Source organism: Geotrypetes seraphini, chromosome 12 (assembly GCF_902459505.1).
Source record: "Geotrypetes seraphini chromosome 12, aGeoSer1.1, whole genome shotgun sequence".
Classification (NCBI taxonomy): domain Eukaryota; kingdom Metazoa; phylum Chordata; class Amphibia; order Gymnophiona; family Dermophiidae; genus Geotrypetes; species Geotrypetes seraphini.
Window position 1 is genome coordinate 73805543 of NC_047095.1, and position 21556 is coordinate 73827098.

At 43.1% G+C, this 21556-nt stretch overlaps 1 protein-coding gene across 1 annotated transcript in view; it reads left to right on the plus strand.

The window, feature by feature from the left end:
- Window positions 1–2783: 2783 nt before the first annotated feature.
- LOC117346131 (G-protein coupled receptor 54-like) overlaps window positions 2784–21556 on the plus strand; it is a 76057-nt gene continuing 57284 nt past the window's right edge. The window contains exons 1-3 of the mRNA XM_033915536.1: window positions 2784–3114; window positions 10213–10337; window positions 12181–12316. Coding sequence (XP_033771427.1) covers window positions 2784–3114; window positions 10213–10337; window positions 12181–12316 — 592 coding nt within the window. The remainder of the gene's footprint in view (window positions 3115–10212; window positions 10338–12180; window positions 12317–21556) is intronic.

Genomic DNA, 21556 nt, shown 5'->3' on the forward strand with positions numbered 1-21556 from the left:
AAAGTCAATGAGGAAAGAAGAGAGGGTTTTATCAGGGGGTTTAAGAGAAAGGGTGGTAGATGCATGAAACAGTCTCCCAGAAGAGGTGGTGGAGACAGAGACTGTCTGAATTCAAGAGGGCCTGGGATAGGCACATGGGATCTCTCGGAGAGAGAAAGAGATAATGGTTACTGTGGATGGGCACACTAGATAGGCCACTTGGCCTTTATCTGCCGTCATGTTTCTATGGTAAATGACAGCTATGCGGAGGAGTAAATAAACAGATGGCATGAACTTTGAAGGAAGAAAAATGGTGAAACTGAGGTGGAAAAAAGGGTTAAAATCTACAAGAGGATAAGAGTAGCAGCCCAGCACCATCTTCATGACCAACTGGGTGAGGCATATGAGAGAAAAGGTAGCCACCATGACAAAAGGCCTCCATAGTGATTCCTCTATCCTATTAATCACTTTCTCCTCAACAACGCATTTTTCGGTCCTATTAACTCTCTTTCTTCTCCCCTCTTAAGTTCAATCAATTTGTACCTCGCTTAATCTTTTGTAAACCGCATAGAGTTTAACGGTATTGTGGTTTATAAACTGTTATTATTATTATTATTATTAAAAGGCGGCAGCTGAAGTAGAGTCATCGGGACATATCCAGGACTTAGTTAGTACAAGCAGATAAAAAATGGAGATGTGAAGACAGTGCGGGCATTCCACAGAGCACATGAGAAGGGCAGGAGAGGAGCAGAGGTAAGATTGGTGACACTGCGGTGTGACCCACATGAGTAAGAAAAGAGTAGGTTGGGAGGACCAGGGTTGGAGCAAGAAGATATGGGTGAGAGGGAGGGGAGCTGCTGTGACACAGGCGGAATGCACACAGGGGGAGAGGGGATGGCCGAATGAAAGAGAAAGTATTGAAGCTTTAGGGCTGTGAAGAGGGTAGTGGACTAAAGTGAGGGTGATGTAATGGATTCAAAACATGAGTGATGTGGTGTTGAGGTCAGTGGTTTGAGATGAAGGGAGAGATTGGGGAACGTCAGTATCAGGAGAAGGAGGTGTACAGGAGTCATAATGGTACAAGGAGTGGGGGGGGGGGGACAGTGGGAGGACTCTGGCTAAGGGCTAGTCTCAGAACCTGAATGTGAGGAAGATAACTTACCAGAAGGGTTCACACGCGAAAGGTAAGGTTATATCCAGGTCATAGGAAGGCAGCAGGGTTTAGATATGGGTAAAAATTAATCTGCTTGCGTCCCCAGAAGAAACAAAAGGAATGATTTGGGCAGTGGTATCATTTTTAATCACCTTGTCATGTGATAGTGGTATAAAGGACATTTTATACCCCCACCCCCGTCATTCGTATTTATTAAGATTTATTTACTGCCTTTTTTGAAGAAATTCATGCAAGGCAGCATACAGCAACAATAAGTCAAATGTATGCATGATATGCAGGGAACAGCTTCCCTTCTCACAGTCAGTTTTCCCATGCGAACCAACACAAAATTCAAAGACAGCCCTGCTAATTCCAAAGATCTAATGACCCAAGAGCGCCTTGAGGCTGCTTCACATCTCCTTCACTAGGGCACAGCCCGGAGCATTTCCCCAGCCTTCTCCGAGGCTCTTTCTGCAGCTGAGACAGAGACAGGCACGCTTCCTTTCCTTTCAGTAAGGACATAAAGGAGGGCTGGGTTTAGTTACCATGCAACTCCCCTTCCCACCCCTTACCCTATAAAGCTAGAGGGAAGGCATTCTATCAGTCTTGCTGCAGTTAGATGTACGAAGAGCTCCTCTGCTTTCTGTACTCTCTGATTCCCAAAGCCAGCCAGGATCCTCTCGACTCCAGCTGCTGACCACTGACTCCCATAGCCAGCCAGGATCCTCTAAACTCTAGCTGCTGACCACTGATTCCCACAGTCAGCCAGGATCCTCTAAACTCTAGCTGCTGACCACTGACTCCCACAGCCAGGATCCTCTAGACTCCAGCTGCTGACCACTGACTCCCACAGCCAGCCAGGATCCTCTAGACTCCAGCTGCTGACCACTGACTCCCACAGCCAGCCACAATCCTGTAGACTCCAGCTGCTGACCACTGACTCCCACAGCCAGCCACGATCCTCTAGACTCCAGCTGCTGACCACTGACTCCCACAGCCAGCCACGATCCTCTAGACTCCAGCTGCTGACCACTGACACCCACAGCCAGCCACGATCCTCTAGACTCCAGCTGCTGACCACTGACACCCACAGCCAGCCAGGATCCTCTAGACTCCAGCTGCTGACCACTGACACCCACAGCCAGCCAGGATCCTCTAGACTCCAGCTGCTGACCACTGACTCCCACAGTGCTCTAGACTTCTGCTGGACACCAACATACAGACTCCCACTGCTTGCCACAGTCTTCTGAGCTCTCGCTACCTATTTCTATCTAAGAAAAAAGGGCAGGCAAAAAAAAAATGAAAGTGTTGAAAAGCAACTAGATAGAGCAGAGTTTGCCCTCTTTTCTATGGAACTAGTCATTAAATTTCTATAAAGTTTTGGAAACTTTAATTGTTTCTTGGTTTTATGTGCTGTGATAGCTGAAAGCTCTACACAGCTCACAAAGAACATCCACAATGCCACTACTTCACTGAGATCTGTTTATACAACTCAGCAGCCTTTCACCGAGTGGATTTTTGATGGCTTCTAGGAGAGCAGAAGGGCTGTGATGGTCTCTGTGAGGGACTGGATCACTGGAAGAGGAGAGACACCCAGTGCTCATCACCAAAGAAAAGAGACTGCCTTTTTGACCCAGTCTGAAGGAGGCCAATGTCCATCAACTGCTCTGGATGGCAGACATACACATTGAACCAAGGACAGCCAGATCAAAAAGCACCTATTTCTCACAGAACCTGGAATCCCTCTTCTTTGGATGAAGCAATGCAAAACGCCTCTGCTGCATGGCTCTCAGACTGGGACAGCAATGGTTCCAGGGAGGAGAATGGGATGCTTGCTGATTTGGTCCCCTTCTTGACCGATGCGTGGCTGGTACCCCTTTTCTTTTCTCTCATCATGCTCACTGGGTTGATCGGGAACTCGCTTGTCATTTTTGTTATTTCCAAACACCGGCAGATGAAGACAGCCACCAATTTCTACATAGGTAAGCATAAACACAACCAGTGGTGATCAGCATTTTGCTGACTGCTGTTGGTCTTAAACTTGGAAATTGAATGCTGGGCCACGTTTGAATTTCCAGCTAACCCATAACCATTAAGTGAGATATTCAGCACTCAACCAGCTTCAAAAACCTGAAAATTCAGTGCCAAAAACCGGGATATAACCCGGACTTGAATTTCTGGGTGTAATGCCAGGAGTAGTGGCTGAATATTGACCCCTTAATTTGTTACGTAAAGACTACTTTCCATATTTGCAGCTTGTGGGAGATACAACTGCATTGACGAATGATTGACAGTTGGAGCAACATTGTATCAAGTTATTGATTGAAGGGTATCTGGCTAGAGAGTTGTACTGGGAGAGGGTTACCAGATGTCCGGATTGGCCAAGATTACATTACATTATATTAGAGATTTCTATTCCGCCATTGCCTTGCGGTTCAAGGCGGATTACAAAAGAATTACAAAAAACGTTTTACAAGGAGATATCTGATAATTTCTAGAGGAGATAAAGAGTAGTTGAGGTTGCTTTGGGGAAGTGGGAAGGAGCAAGTGGTATTAAATCGTTTGCATGAATTTCTTGAAAAGTAGAGTATTTCTTTTCTGAATGTTTTGTAGTCTGGGGTCATAATTAGTAGATTGGAGATTTTGTTGTCGAGTTTTGCTGCTTGTGTGGCTAGGAGGCCATCATATAGTTTTTTTCCGTTTGACTTCTTTGATTGGGGGTGTGAATGGAGTGTGGGTTTTCCTTTGTCTAGTTGATGTAGTTTGGATGAGGCGGTTGTTCAGGTAGGTTGGGCTGTCGCCGTTTATGGTTTTAAATAGTAGACAGTGTGAGTTGAGGTATGCCTCTGTAATGTGGTCGTGTTTCCTCAATGAATATATGTGTCTCAGTGCTGTGTTTTGGATTGTTTGTTGCTGGGCAGGGGAGGTAGAGAATGTTGCAATAGTCTAAAAGATCTAGGACTAGGGATTGATTAAGAGCCGGAATTGTGTTCTATCGAAAAATTTTCGAACTTGTCTTAAGTTTCTCATAACTGCAAATGATTTCTGTATTGTTTTATTGATTTGTGGTTGCATGGTGCAGCATCTATCTATCGTCATTTCTAGTAGTTTTAGGGTGGGTCCGGGTGGCTTTTCAAAACCTGGCACTTTGAGAGGGGGCATCTGCTCACCATGGATGCAACGCAGCGATGTCATGCGCACGTGACGTCATTGTGTCGCATCCACACATGTGCAGATGCATTTCTGCCCAACGAACAGGCGGGGAGCAGAGGTGGGGCGTAATGAGGCGGGGATGGGTAGAACCGACGTAAAATCTGGCAACCCTATACAGGGACATATTTCACCCATCCCCAATGGAAAAGAAAGATATTGGGAGAATGATTTTGGCTTTTCTCTAAATTTCTAAAGGGCATCTTCTTTCCCTTCAACCGTTATGGTGCAGCAACTCCTTGTCAGCTCTCTCTTTCCCCTCTGCCTCTATGAAGCAGCAATTCACCGTTCCCTTCCTCTCCCCTCCCCCAAAATGTGCAGCTTGTGTCTATCTCAAGTCCTCTTTACTACCAACAAAACCAGGAAGGAGCCTGGCATCAGGCTCTGTGTGCTTGCATTTTTTTAGGCTCACAGGAGCAGCGGTTAAAGCTATAGCCTTGGCACCCTGCTCCCCGGGAACCTGGGCAAGTCACTTAATTGCCCCCATTGCACCAGGTCAATTAGATAGATTGTGAGCCCACCAGGACATTCTGAGCTGACTTGAGAGTAACAGTATAGAAAATGAAATCAATTAATCAGTTCTTAGTATTCAGCAGAGCCAAAAAGCCGTGTCTTCAATTTCTCCTCCGATATCATTATGTGCCTTCTGGCAGTTTCCTTGTTTTGTAGTCATTCCCTCAAATTTTGTTAAATTTTCTTAATTTTGGATTTTTTGGCATTCGAGCCACTTCGAGGCCTTTTTCACCTCAGGGGGGTCTTGACAGTTTTCACTATACTTTTCACACAAACTCCCTAGGCCATCAAGCCTTTTGCCTTTGTGGCAGCTGTGTTTCCCTCCATGTCAAAGAGGGTGCCGAGCAGCTTCAAGAAATGTATTTGATGTAATTGGACCATTTAAGAACATAACAATAGCCTGTTGTCATGTTTGGTAGCTAGGCCCTGACCTCTATCTGTCCACCTTGGGGGTCAGCACCCAAGAAAAAGATCTGACTGTCATTGTAGACAATATGCTGAAGCCTTATGCCCAATTTTCAGCAGCAGACAAAAAAGCAAACAGGATGCTAGGAATTATTAAAAAAGGGATGGTTAACAAGACTAAGAATGTCATAATGCCCCTGTATCACTGACCTCATCTGGAGTACTGCATTCAATTCTGGTCTCCTTATCTCAAGAAAGATATAGTGGTGCTAGAAAAGGTTCAAAGAAGAGCGACCAAGATGATAAAGGGGATTGAATGCCTCTCATGAGAAGACTAGGGCTAGATTCACTAACCTACCCGATCGTGACCGATCCGTGTCCGATCCGGGCAGGTCTGATGGATTCTTCAACCTCTAATATTCAAATGGGGGTTATCGGAAGAACGCCCCCATCTGCCGGCACGGATCGCTAGTATGCGATCCCAACGCATGTGCAGACCAGCTGTAGATCGTCTGCACATGTGTCTAAGACCCATCCGAGCCATGACTTAACTTTAATTTTTAGCCCAGCGAGCCAATGGTTTTAACCTGCTTTAAACCTGCGGGTTAAAACCATGGGCTCGCAGTGCAGGGGAAGGACAGGAGAAATTCGGGGGGCAGGCAGGAGAGATCTGGGGACGAGCAGGGTGGCGATTTGGGGCAGAGTAGGCCAGAGAGATCTGGGGAAGAATATCAGGGTGGCAGGCAGGAGAGATTCGGGGCAGCAGAGAGCAGGGCTTCAGTGGAGCTGGAGAGTCAGAAAGATGTTTACGACTGGTCTCCAGCAGTTGCTTCTTAGGTTGATCGGCCAGCCCAGTTGGTTTCAAAAATTTCTTTGGTGAATTGCGTCCCTATCTACTTTGCATGCGTTTCCCCTCATTTGCATGCACGGATTGCAAGTGGATCGCAGGAGAGGTTAGTGAATCGGGCTGGAGGGAAATCTGGTCGCAAAGGGGTCGTAAACCAATTGGTACACGATCGGTTTGCTTAGTGAATCTAGCCCTAAAATGGTTAGGGCTCTTCAGCTTGGAAAATAATAATAATAATAATTTTATTTCTTGTATACCGCTATACCGTGAGGTTCAAAGCGGTTTACAGTATAGATACCATAAATATGCAATAAAAATTGAAATAAATGAAAAAAGGTACCTAGAAATTCCCTAACTGTCCCGAAGGCTCGGCTGAGGGGAGATATGATTGAAGTCTACAAAATCCTGAGTGGAGTAGAATGGGTACAAGTGGATCAATTTTTCATTCTGTCAAAAATTACAAAGGCTAGGGGGACACTCCATGAAGTTACATGGAAATACTTTTAGGAGGAAATATTTTTTTCAATCAAAAAACTAGTTAAGTTTTGGAACACATTGGCAGAAGATGTGGTGAGAGCGGTTAACATAGCTGGTTTTAAAAAAGGTTTGGTCAGGTTCTTGGAGGAAAAGTCTGTAGACATGGGGGAAGCCACTGCTTGCCCAGGATCGGTAGCATGGGTTTTTAACCAGGTAAATGACCTGGATTGGCCACTGTGAAGATGGTCTGACCCAGTAAGGCTATCCTTATGTCTCCAGAACTACACCCAGTACTCAAAATGTAGTCTCACCAGAGATTTCTATAGAGGAACTATCACCTCCTTTTTCCTACTGGCCATTCCTCTCCCTATGCACCCAGCCTTCTGGCTTTGAACCTTGCTCTTTCTACCTGTTTGGCCACCTTAAGGTCATCAATTTTAAACACATAAGTACTCCACCGTCCCCACACTTCACCCACCCCAGGATTTGTTGCTCATAGAGAATGACACGGGGACAATTTTTTCCCCATCCCCGCAGGAACTCAATTTCGCCATCCCGTCCCTGCGAGTTTTGTCACTTTTCCTGTCCCTGTCCCAATTCCTGTAAGATCTGCCTTAACCACACAAACATCATACACTTATTATTTTAAAGTGTTTGAGGCTTGTGCAGATGAGGACAGGAATGGGGCAGGTGCAGGAAAAAAACACTCACCAGGACGGGAAAATGAATTCCCATGGGGACAGGGAAAAATTTGTCCCTGTGTCATTCTCTAGTTGCTCATATATAGACAACCCACTAATCAAGAATACTCCTCATCCAATCAAGATAACTTATTTAATGTAATCATTGTGGTGCTTTAGTTGTACCTGGTGGAATTCTGCGTGATTGTGCAATGCAGAATTGCAGTTACGCTGAATTCCTCTTTTTCCGCACAGAATCTTGGTTGGTATCAGCTATTGTCTACATTAGTCCATATTCGTCCATATTATCGATTATTGCATTGGGTAGCGTTGGAAGCAAGAATACTATTTAAGTTGTCTTTATTTGTTTTAAGCTGATTTTAGGAGAGTCTCCAATTTATTTGTCCCCTCACTTTGAATTTTATAGACCATCAAGGATTACAAGAAGTTCCAGTTTATTTACCTATCCTAAGCCAAATGGTGTCAGATATAAGACCTTTTTTGAAAGGACCTTAGCATTTCAGGCAGGCAAACTACAATATTGGCTCAGTGAATATTTTGTCTTCATCAAGCCATGTCTTACTGTTCTTTTCGAAAATTAGTAAAGTCTGCTTTGTTTGACAAATTTATCACATAATTAGGCCTTCTTAACATTGTAATTATTTTACCATTTTTAATCTTGTTTTTTTTTAATCTTATGATATGTATGTACTTCGCTGATTGTTCAGTTTCTTATGCTGTAAACCGCCTAGAACTCTTGGGTAATGGCGGTATAGAAGAATAAATTTATTATTATTATCTTGTGTGGTATTGGCAGCGATTCTCACATGCTGCCTGCTGCTAACCCAGTAGTCTCTCCGATAGTATGACCCGATGAAAAAAGCCTTACTAGGAAGAGTACAGGGGGAGGAGGAGTGAGAAGTTGCAGGCAAGTTCCTAGAGGAAAAGTCCATACATTGCTGTTGAGACAGACATGGGAGAAGCCACTGCTTGTCCTGGATCGGCGGTATGGAATGCTGCTACTATTTGGGTTTTTGCCAGGTACTTGTGACCTAGATTAGCCTCCGTGAAGACAGGATACTGGACTAGATGGACCACTGGTCTGATCTAGTAAGGCTATTCTTAAGTTCTTAAGAAGGAAAGTTGCTGGCATGGGAAGAGGAAGGAAAGATGCTGGCATAGGGGAAGGGAAGGGAGTGAAATGCTGCACATGATAATGGAGGGGAGGAAGGGAGAGATGGTGCATGGAGGGGGATAGAGAGGTTTGACCCATGGCACAAGGCAGACTAGCTACCCATTTCTCACAGGATTACATATAAAATTGTACTATGAACATTTAAAATACAATTTCATCATACCCCCTCTTGTACGCGCCGATCAAATAATCAAAATCTTCTTTCTATTCCTTCAATAAGACAAATACTACCCGTTCCTCTAGCTCAGGGGTAGGGAACTCCGGTCCTCGAGAGCCGTATTCCAGTCAGGTTTTGAGGATTTCCCCTGTGAATATGCATGAGATCTATTTGCATGCACTACTTTCAATGCATATTCATTGGGGAAATCCTGAAAACCGACTGGAATATGGCTCTCGAGGACCGGAGTTCCCTACCCCTACTCTAGCTTTTCAGTAAATGCCCCAGAACTATGGAATTCAATGCCAAGCCATTTAAGGGAAGAATCATCACGTGATTGTTTCATATTCAACTTAAAACCTTTTTTGTTTAGGGATGTGTTTGAATTATAACCTCTTTACCTCTGCTAATTGGACCGGCACAACCAGGACTCCCTCCCCACCTCGATTCATTTTCCTATACATTATTGTATTTCTTTCTGTTAACCTCTTGTTTCACCTTATAAGTATGATGTAGTAATGGCATAGTCTATTGTTTTTTAATTTAAATGTATGTCTCCAATTTTATAACATTTTTTAACTGTACACTGCTTAGCAATGAGATAAGTGGGATAATAAATTTTAATACACTTGAAACTTGAGAGAGAGAGATCATGGACAGTAGGAAAGAATCAGAAATATTGGATATGGCAGAGGAAGGAAAAGAATGCTGCATGGAGGAGGGATGCAAGGGAGGGAGAGAGAGAGGTGTTGGGCATGGGGGTGGATGGTGGTGGTGGGGGAGAAGGAGGGAGATGTTGGATCCAGGAGCAGAATAGAGTGATGGAAAGATGCCTGGGAATGGGACTGAAGGAAGAGAGTGGACCATGAGGGAGAGTGCAGGAGAGAAGAGAGAAGGAGATATCAGACTACGAGGGTGTGAAAGGAAGGAAGGAAGAGGGAGCAGATGCTGGGCTATAAGGGTGGAGGAAGTAATGTGCTGAGAATGGTAGAACCTTGAGGGGGAGGAGAGGGTGGCAAGGAAATGGATGAGAAGATAGATATAAGAGAGAGAAGAAATATGAATGGGGAGCACCCACTTCTCCTTCAGTATTTTTACTGCACAGATGGAGGTAGGACTTGGAGAGAAGGTTGTAGGAATATGTGATGCTATGTCCAGAAAATCCCCCTTGGCAGCTCAGGATCTCATCGGTGTGGGTGGGAACCCCCTCAGTCTTTTGGCTCTATAACCTCAAGACAAGGTAAGATGGCAGTGGAAGAACTCTATAGAGAAGAGGAAAAAAGGGGGAGGGGGAGAAGGATAGTTTGTGGAGAGAGTGTAATAGGGGCTGCTGGTCATTGTGGACAATGCTGCATTTACATTGCCAGTTTTAATGTCCTACCACACAGTCGGCCAAATCCTGGCTGGTTGGTACCCTTGTGGCAGAGACCTATATGTGCATATACTGAATTTCAAATGTTTTGTTTAGTAAATTTTCACTATTCCTGGGTGTGACACGCAACCTGTCTCCTGTACCCTGCCTACAGCCTCTGAGTTCTTTAGTTAGGGTTACTATTGGCTGTAACTCAGTCTTTATTTTATCTCCGGCAATTTTAGCTAACCTGGCATCCACAGATATCATCTTTTTGGTGTGCTGTGTGCCCTTCACTGCCACCCTCTACCCACTACCCAGCTGGATATTTGGGGACTTCCTCTGCAAGTTTGTGGCTTATTTACAGCAGGTGAGTCCTAAGTTTAGAGCTGTGAATATCTACACTAAGTGCATCTCAAGCTGCAGTTGAAGGGTGGTAGGTTCATGTCTAATGTAGTTATCCTTCTCAAGTTATGTAGTTGAGTTTTGAGGTGGGGGAAGTGAGTGCCAGTTCAGAGGGCTGGAGGAGAGGGAGGTTAATTTTGAGTCAGGGAGGGATTGGGGGTGAAGGATATCTATAGGACTGGAGTAGCCCATTTCAGACAGCCTAGTCAGATCCTCAAATACTTTGACCTTGGCCAAGTGATGTTGTCCTTGGAGACGAATTTACTAAACTCTGCTACTCTTGTTAGTATGCATTAATACTGTTAATGTGTTATCAATAAATAATAACATAGTAAATTACAGCAGATAAAGACCTGAGCAGTCCATCCAGTCTACCCATTAGTTATACTCATTAAAAATACATAATTAAATTAACTTGTCTCTTCTTTGATATTTCTGGGCCATAGACTAAAGGCCACCTAGTATTGTTCTAGGTTCCAAATGAAGAAGTTGCCGTCCAAGCTCACTCCAGCCTATCCAAACATCCCGTTGTTTGCAGGACATCTACCATAAAGTCTGGCCAATAATGTCCTCATGTTCCAAGTTAGTGGAGTTCCCATTGATGCCCTCCCCAGCCCATCCTACACTGAATCACCATATATGGAACACAGACCGTACAAGTCTGTTCAATAATAGTCATATTCTTTAATTTATACCATTTGTTTTCTAATTAGAGATCCTCTGTGTCTATCCCACACTTTTTTGAATTCCATCAACGTTTTCCTCTCCACCACCTCCCTCAACCTCAATTTATGTCCTCTAGTTTTAACAATTTCCCTTCTCTGAAAAAGATTTGGTTCTATAAACTAAGACCTGCAGCAAACAGCAGAGATTACTTTGTGGTCCTTGAGGATGGGGAAATGCCTACCATACCTGAATGTAACTTGCCTTGAGTTCAGCCACTGATGAAAAGGTGTGGCCTAAACCTAAACATGTCCCATAGTTAGTTTGGAAAGTAGGAAATTGGAGTGACATGGAAAATTTCTCTGTGGACTGACCGTTATCAGATCTGATATTGACACAGCTCAAGAAATTGTGGGGAGGATCCCAGCTGGAGACAGAGAAACAGTTTCATATCCATTTTAACTGTGCATCTGTCCTGCTAAGTTGCCTGCTTTGAAGAGCTGACTTCCACCCATAATCAGGAAATTCCCGTTGAACAGGGCCACTCAGGAATCAACCACTCAATGTTTTATTTGTTTCCACTGACCATGAGTAGCTTCACATAACGAGGTCATCACTTCCAGCTGTTCAGGAGAGCAGTGCTGCAGAGAGGGAGGATTGGGGGTAGGTGAAAACCAGGTTGGGAAGTGGGGCTAGAATCTCCTGCTTAAAAATTGCTTCTCCTTGGCATCTCTGGGGCAAAGATCAAAGGTCCACAGAAAACTCATCAACAATTCTGACTCCCCCTGCTGGTCATGTTCTATCACTACACATAGTCGTTGTAGGGGATGTAGGAAGTCTTAATCTGAAGTGGCTTTTCCTTAGCATTGGCCACCTCTATACCATAATCAGACTGGATGCTTGGGCTATTCAGCAAATTTACATAAAACTGTTCCAAGCACTGGGCCAGAGATCTCTGTGGTTACATCTACATTTTCCAGCATCTTCTATAGCACAGCGGACCCAGTCCAGCCTCTGTGCAGACAAAATGTGTGTATGCGGGGGTTGGGGCATGGGATTCTGAGCATTCTGCCATTTTCCATGGGGGATGGGGAGGGAAAACGTTAACAGATTTAGTGCTTAACCTTTCTACTTTGCTGACACAGGTTACAGTACAGGCGACCTGCATCACACTTACGGCCATGAGTGCTGACCGATGTTACGCTACGATGTACCCACTGAAGTCCCTGCGCCACCGCACTCCGCGTGCTGCCATGATCGTCAGCATCTGCATCTGGATTGGTATGTCCTGAGTGTCCTGGATGCAGCTCCCCATAATGCAACCTCTTAGCTGAGAACTGCCACCCCAGTCTTTCACTATGACTGAAATCAGTGGCTTTCTGCCACGTCAACACTACGCCCTGTATTTGTTCCTAATGTGTAGACAACAGGAGAATCAGTTCCACAAACCAAAAATCAAACAAACAGTGGAGATGTGCCAGAAAGACAGCTATGCTGATTAATTTCAAACCTTTGCTTTATTCATTCAATGACTCGACTTATAAATGTTTCAGCTCAAATGGCCTGCATCTAGAGTCTAAAAATTATTGACACACAAATAGAAATAAAAATAAGTTTGGGTTATTTTTTTGCGTTGGTGCACTCTGATGTCTTTAAAGGCTCATACTTAAGCATATGTACAATGTTGTATCAACAAGAATGTGCGCTAGTAAGAACATAAGAAGTTGCCTCCGCTGAGTCAGACCAGAGGTCCATCGCGCCCAGCAGTCCGCTCCCGCGGCAGCCCATCAGGTCCATGACTTGTAAGATGATCCTTCTATCTATACCCTTTCATAATCCTATCTCTACCTCTATCTGTATCCCTCAATCCCTGCATCCTTCAGGAATTTATCCAAACCTTCTTTGAAACCCCGTAATGTACTCTGTCCTATCACAACCTCCGGAAGCGCATTCCAGGTGCCCACCACCCTCTGAGTGAAAAAGAAGTTCCTAGCATTGGTTCTAAACCTGTCCCCTTTCAATTTCTCCAAGTGTCCCCTTGTTCTTGTGGTTCCCAATAGGCTGAAGAACCTGTCCCTCTCCACCTTCTCTATGCTCTTCACGATCTTGTAAGTCTCTATCATGTCTCTTCTGAGTCTCCGCTTCTCCAGGGAAAAGAGCTCCAGCCTTTCTAACCTGTCTGTGTATGAAAGGTTTTCCATACCTTTTATCATTTTTGTTGCGCTTCTCTGAACCCTCTCAAGTATTGCCACGTCCTTCTTAAGGTACGGTGACCAATATTGGACACAGTACTCCAGATGCGGGCGCACCATCGCACGATACAGGGGCATGATGACTTCCTTTGTTCTGGTTGTAATACCCTTCTTAATAATACCCAACATTCTGTTTACTTTCTTTGAGGCCGCTGCACATTGTGCCATTGACTTCATTGTTGTATCCACAGCACACTCAAGTCTTTTTCAAGGTTATTTTTCCCTAGTACGAATCCCCCCATTTTGTAGCTGAACATCGGGTTCTTTTTCCCTAAATGCATGACCTTGCATTTCTCTACATTGAAGTTCATCTGCCATTTATTCGCCCATTCCTCCAGTTTGTTCAGGTCCCTTTGTAGGTCTTCACATTCCTCTGCAGTTCTAACCCTGCTACAGAGTTTAGTATCATCCGCAAATTTTATAACTTCACACTTTGTCCCTGTTTCTAGGTTGTCTCTACACTTCTCTGATTTCTCATGATGGCAGACGCTTCCACACATAAATACATTCATATGGTTGTGGCCATCTTTTTACTGTTTAGTGAGCATGGAGTGCATAATCTTTGGACACTCAACAAGAGGCATGTTTTAGATTTTATCTCCACTTGTATTATCGTCAGTTTTTATTGTGCGCAAGCTTTCAGCATGTGAACTAAAGTGGAGGCGATTTCTCTCTTTGTTTTAGTTTTTACAGCTGTAGTATTGTTGGGTTTCTTGTGGAGCTTTTATTCACTCCGCATACAGGCCAAAGTATTGTAGGATTCGTTATGGAATTCTTGATTTTTAAGCAGCCCTTAGTCTAAAGCATGCACACTCGTCTTTTTGTTTTTTTGACATGGTAGGGATTGTTTGCCATATACATTGGCTGTTTAAACATGAACTACATATACGACCATTAGAGTTATTTACTTGAAGACGAGAATGATGTATCATACCGGCTTTATCGCTTTCAGTGCATGCAACCCCGCCGTACTCAAGGAACTAAGAAATGAAATAGCTGAGCCACTTCGACAAATATGCAGCCTATCCTTAAAAACTGGAGAGATTCCGGAGGACTGGAAAATAGCAAATGTCACGCCCATCTTCAAAAAAGGCTCAAGGGGAGACCCAGGAAACTACAGGCCGGTGAGCTTGACCTCGGTCCCGGGAAAGATGATGGAAGTGCTGATTAAAGACAGCATCTGGAAACACATCGAAAAAAATGGGCAGCTAAAGTCGAGCCAGCATGGCTTCTGCAAGGGCAGGTCATGCCTCACGAACTTATTATACTCTTTGAGGGGGTAACCAGCCAGATAGATAAAGGGGAATCCATAGACATCATTTACCTTGACTTCCAAAAAGCCTTCAACAAGGTGCCACACGAAAGACTGCTAAGGAAGCTATGGAACCAAGGGGTACAAGGGGAGGTCCACCGATGGATCAAAAACTGGCTGGCGGACAGGAAACAAAGGGTTGGAGTAAAGGGCCATTACTCAGACTGGCAATGGGTCATGAGCAGAGTTCCGCAGGAGTCGGTACTGGGACCGCTCCTGTTCAATATATTTATTAACGACCTGGAGGCAGGAACAAAATGTGAGGTTATTAAATTTGCGGATGACACCAAGCTATATAGCAAGGTCAATAACATGGAGGACTGCGAAGATCTCCAAAAAGATCTGACAACACTGGAAAAATGGGCCAAAAAGTGGCAAATGAGCTTCAACATAGGGAAATGCAAGGTCATGCATATAGGGAAAAAGAACTCGATGTTCACTTACAAAATGGGGGGATCACCGCTAGGGGTGAGCAACCTTGAAAGAGACCTGGGAGTGATGGTAGACACAACATAAAAGGCGTCGGTGCAGTGCGCCACAGCCTCAAGGAAAGCAAACAAAATGTTGGGTATCATCAAGAAGGGTATCACGACCAGGACGAAGGAAGTCATCCTGCCACTGTATCGTGCAATGGTGCGCCCGCACCTGGAGTACTGTGTTCAGTACTGGTCGCTGTACCTCAAGAAGGACATGGCGGTACTTGAGAAAGTCCAGAGAAGAGCAACTAAGCTAATAAAGGGCATGGAGGACCTCTCATATACTGACAGACTGAAAGACAGACTGAAAAAGCTGGAGCTTTTTTCCCTGGAAAAGCAGAGACTTAGAGGAGACATGATAGAAACCTTCAAGATCATGAAGGGTATAGAAAAAATTGACAGGGACAGATTTTTCAAATTATGGGGAACCACAAGTACAAGGGGCACTCAGAGAAATTGAAAGGGGAGAGGTTTATAACAAACGCCAGGAAGTTCTTTTTCACACAGAGGGTGGTGGATACATGGAACGCGCTACCGGAGGATGTGATAAGCAGAAGCACGCTACAGGGCTTCAAAGAAGCTTTGGATAGGTACTTGGAGGACAAAGGGATTAAGGGGTACAGATAAGAGTAGAGGTAGATTATAGGGACAGGATTAGAGGTAAGTTATAAAATTAGTCAGGGACCACTGTTCAGGCAATAGGCCTGATGGGCCACCACAGGAGCGGACCGCTGGGCAAGATGGACCTATGGTCTGCCTCAGCGGAGGCAACTCTTATGTTCTTCTTGTTATTGATCGCCTAGTTATTGATCGACTAATTTTTTAAAAAAATTATTTATTATTTTATCCTTTTTGACAAAAGACTTAATCAAAAACTAGAAATAATACAATACCAGTTTAAACATCTTTGAAAAAGTACATCAAATACAAAAGGTAGAGAGAACAAGAGGGCACTCTCTGAAGTTAAAAGGAGATAGATTCCGTACCAATGTAAGGAAGTTCTTCTTCACCCAGAGAGTGGTGGAGAACTGGAATGCTCTCCTGGAGTCTGTTATAAGGGAAAACACGTTCCAGGGATTCAAGACAAGGTTGGACAAGTTCCTGATGAACCGGAACAAACGTAGGTAAGGCTGGTCTCGGTTAGGGCACAGGTCTTTGACCTGGGGGCCACCGCGTGAGCGGACTGCTGGGCGCGATGGACCACTGGTCTGATCCAGCAGTGGCAATTCTTATGTTCTTGTGTTAATTCAGGAAACATCTTTATAAAAAATTCAAAGATAAACCAAGAAATCAAATATACCGGTTTGTATAATTAGTCCTTAATATAAGAGGCCAAAGCTGTAAATTTAACTGAAAATTTCACTTATTAATATGAATAAAGGAAAATAAAGATGTGGCCAGCTCGGCTTTAGAACTTATTTCACAGGAAATCTCACAAAGTTACAACACTTGCTCTTTGGCAGAAATAAACTTTGACAACTATTGAGGTTCAAAAAACACATATCTATTCCCTTGATAGACCATCACACATTTACAGGGGTATTTTAGAATAAAAGTCGCACTCAACTGTAAGACCCAGGGTCTCAAAATAAGAAACTGGATAGATCGTGACACATCTGGATACATTCCCTGTCCAAATCAATAGCAAATTGTACAAGCAGCGTAGCAGTTGCCGGTACCTCATTATCTGATCTCTCCAGGAAATTTGTTAAATCCAGACTATCAGCAGATAAATTCTGCTGATTTGGATTTTGAGCCTGAACTCTACTTGGTAAATAACAAATTTTTGAGAGAGGTGGATAAGAGCACTCAGGAACTTTCTTTCTTTTTTTTTTTGATACAATCATTTTATTGATGTTTTTACATATGATTTTATGACTTTTATTGAATAAATTCCTGCACCTTGTACATTTTCTGCAGTTTTGTTTTGGTTTCCTGCTTTGCATCTTTTTTTTTTCCAAATCTTTATTCATTTTATATCTCACGCAGGAACGCAGGGAAAGGGGGGACATGATTGAGATGTTTAAGTATGTCACAGGACGTGTCGAGGTGGAAGACGACATCTTCTTTCCCAAAGGACCCTTGGTCACAAGAGGGGCACCCGCTCAGACTCAGAGGAGGGAAATTTAATGGTGACACCAGGAAGCATTTCTTCACAGAAAGGGTGGTAGATCACTGGAACAAACTTCCAGTGCAGGTGATCGAGGCCACCAGCGTGCTCGACTTTAAGCATAAATGGGACATCCACGTGGGATCCCTGCGAGGGTCGAGTTAAGGAACTAGGTCATTAGCACTCTGACTAAATGGGGTGGGTCAGTAGAGTGGGCAGACTTGATGGGCTGTAGCCCTTTTCTGCCGTCATCGTTCTATGTTTCACAACAATTGAACAATAATACAATTGATTCATACAAATCACTTGAAAATCTTTTCTATTATTATTGTAAATACATAAATTTAAATCCCTCCCCCACCTTCCCCTTCTGCCAATAATATAATTCAAGCATATTATACATATATTATATTCAAAGATACTGAAAAGCCAGTAAAATAACAATATACCCCCCTTTCCATTCTTATAACATACTATTTGTGCAAAAAAGGTTTCTTTTTTTATTTTCTTTTTTTTTTTTAGTTCAATAGTTTTTATTGAGTTTTTTGAAAAAATATAAGAAACAGTTCAAGTACAAGATATCAAAAAATAAAACAAAACATTTAGTATAACAAATATTCAGTTACAGTGTGCAATGTAGAATTGAATCGTTTAAAAAGATCCAAAGTACTAGGACTGTTCATGAAAAAATAATAAAAGAAAAGATAAGAGGAAAGAGAAATTGAAGGAAGAAAGAAAAAGAATAAAATGAGGAAAAAGATGGTTTGTGGTTTCTCCATCAGATAACCACTCTCACTTCGTTTGTTCCCTTTGTCACAATTTGCTCTACTTACTCGTTGTCTCCTTCTGCAAAAAAGGTTTCTAATCATCACAATATGCTGTCAATGGCTCCCAAATCTTTTTAAAGTTATTATAGTTCCCTTTTTGTATGGCAATTATTCTTTCCATTTTATATATATGGCACAGTGAATTCCACCAGAAGGTGTAATTAAGTCTGAGGACTCAGGAACTTTCGAAAACGTCACACAAATATTTCTTAAATGTATCTTGTGCTGGTATAAGTGGTAGTTTTGGGAAATTTATTATCCTGAGATTACATCTCCTGGTCATGTTCTCCAATAATTCTACTTTGAAATTAAGATTCCCACTATCCCTAACCCAAGTTAAGGCCTGGGATTCCACAGTTTTTACTCTGGTCTCATGTCCATCCACTTTGTTTTCAAGGCTAGATAGGCTATTTTTTAAATCCAAATTTTCTGAAACAACCGTAGTGTAACGTGCCATAAGTTGCTGCATTTGGGTCCCTAAGGAGAGTTGTAAATTAGATATAGCATCATAAAGTGTTTCCGTATTAAAGACCTTGGGTCTTTGCATGGGTACAAGCTCCAATTCAAGACCCTCTGATGAAGATAAAGTACCTGTAACCTCAGCAGAAGCAATATTTAACTTGGGGATCTGCTGCTTCAGTTCGTCCGAGTGCTCCGCTGGCTGTTTTGGCTTCTCTATTCCCCCTGCCGAGTCGACCACCGCACTCAGCTGGTAGGGAAAGAGAATTCCGGGGCGTTTTTTCCTCCAACTTCTCTCCCAAAACCCCAGGGCGACTCGGAGGACTCTTTTCCTCTGGAGATAGAAATGTACCCTCGAGAGAGAGTGCCGATGCTTCAGCTTGCGTGCCTCTTGCAGCTGAGGAAAGCTCCAGTGCACTTGTTCGAGTACCTCGCTGAAGAAAGACGTCCATCGGTCCTGCTGCCACCAAGGATCCCTCCGGGAAAACCCAGGGTTTGGATTTACACTTTACCATCAAAATGGTAGGAAAAAGTTTCTCCCCAGCAGGTCCGTGGCGTCTCAGCTGCAGAAAACCGCCACCATCTTAGTTGAGTTGCGCTTCCATCTGATCAACTCATAGTTTTATTAGGTGTTGCACTTTGCGGCTTCTCACTCTAGTGCAAGCTTTCAAAGGTTTGAAAATACTTATATTTATGTTTTTAAAGGAGCTGTATTGTCTCTGGTTTTTTTCTTGTTATGAACCATTTGATATAGATGGCTGTCCATTGTCTTATTTATTTTGGGGTTTTTTTTATAGTGAATCATATGTTACACAAAGTTCATCAGGCTGATGTGTCAATTGTCAAACCACAAAGTGTGATCTATCATTCAGAAGGTATATTCATACCGCTTACTATAAAACGCTCCATTAGCATTATATATGTTGTTCCTCATGGCATATTCATATGTAACAGTCATTTTATGAGTGTCAGTTATTTCATTTTTTAGTATTGGTCCAGGTTTTACTTGTATTTCATTTTATCTGATTTTTACTTTATATGTATTTTTATGATTAAAGTTTGTGGTTTAAATGTCATGTTTATATTGCCGATTTGAATGTGAACTTATTGGTTTTACTTATTTTTATTTCTATTTGTATGTCAATAATTTTTAGACTCCTGATGCAGACCATTTGAGCCGAAACATGTGTATGTCGCATCATTGAATGAATAAAGCAAAGGTTTGAAATTAATCAGCATAGCTGTCTTTTTGGCACATCTCCACTGTTTTTTATCCTTCATAATGTGGGAATCTGCAGCTATGATTTCTCCCTACATAGTAAGCAAGTGCTCTCTGTTCCCTCTGCGTTTTTCTTGTCTGTTCCTCCCCATCTGCACAGAATATCACTCATATGGGGAAAAAAAACATAACTGCCAGAATTTAAGCTTTACACATAAATAGATTTTGCAAATTTCCTTCATGGTTTTCATTTACCACCTTTTAAGATTTAGTTATAAATAATAATAATAACTTTATTTTGTATACCGCCATACCCAGAGAGTTCTAGGCGGTTCACAACAGTTAATAAGATTACAAACGAAGATAACATTGGAATTAACAATTTTTGGAGTGTACAGGTCAATGAAGTTGACAGAATATACAATAGAGTACAATAGGGATAAACAAGAGTGTACAATAGGAGGGTAGCTTGGGTTTTTTTGGGTTTTTTTTTTTTTTTTACAGGGAAAATAGATACCGGTCAGTGAAGTTAATTGGTTTGGAGGGTACATTGGGGAGGGAAGGTGGAGGTTCAGGTGTATTGAAGGGAGTAGAAGAAGCGAGTGGGAGTGTTAGGAATTCTGTCTGTGGAATAAGTGAGTTTTGAGTTTTTTTCTGAAGTCCAGGTAAGTGGGGGCGTCAAGTATAATTTGGGCAAGCCATGAGTTTAGTTTGGCCGCCTGGAAGGAGAAGGTTTTGTCAACGAATCGTTTGAGATGACATAGTTTTAGGGAGGGGAAGGCGAACAGATGAATTCTGCGAGAGTTCTTATTGTTGTGATTTAGTTTAAAGTGGGGGATGAGGTAGCTTGGGGATAGACCAAACACTGTTTTGTAGCTGAGGTATGCGAACTTGAACAGTACTCTGGATTCAAATGGCAGCCAGTGCAGTTTATGGTAGAAAGGGGTGATATGTTCCCATTTGTTTAGGCCAAATATAAGGCGGACGGCAGTGTTCTGAATCAGTTCTGGTCTCCTGGTGGTTTTCTTCATGGAGCCTAGGTAAATGATGTTGCAATAATCGAGGATGCTGAGAATGGAGGATTGTACTAGCAGTCGGAATGAGTTGTCATCAAAGTATTTTTTTATGGTGCGGAGTTTCCAGAGCGCCGAGAAGCTTTTCCTGACGGTAAGATCAGTGTGCTTCTCAAGGGAAAGGTGTTTGTCTAGGGTGACTCCTAGTATTTTTAGGGTTTGTTCTAGGAGGAAGTCCGATCCATTCACTCGTTGGGGGAGGCCAGGAAGAATTTAGTTTTGTCAGCGTTTAGTTTTAGTCTATAGGATAGCATCCAAAGTTCTATCTGCCTGAGTAAGTGTGATAGAGTTAAGCAGCTCTAGGGTGAAACTGGTTAGTGGGATAATTATTGTGATGTCGTCTGCGTAAATGAAGAATTTGAGCTTGAAGCTGTGCAGGAGGTTTCCCAGGGAGACGAGATAGATATTGAATAGGGTGGGGGATAGTGGTGAGCCCTGGGAACACCACAAGAATTGTCCCAGCTGTAAGATCTATTTTTTTAGAAACCCGTTGAACCAGCTGAGAACCTGTCCGGAGATGCCGATGTGTGCAAGGCAGTTTAGGAGAATGGTGTGGTCGACTAGATCGAAAGCACTGCTTAGGTCAAGTTGCAAGATTAGGGCGCTGGAACCCTGGCTGAAGAGTGAGTGCAGGTAGTTGAGTAGAGAGGCAATGATGGTTTCGGTGCTGTGGCCAGAGCGAAAGCCTGACTGGTTGTCGTGTAAGATGTTGAATTTGTCCAGGTATGTGGTGAGTTCAGCATTTACTGCCCCCTCAGTTATTTTGGTGACTAGTGGGATGCTGGCGATAGGT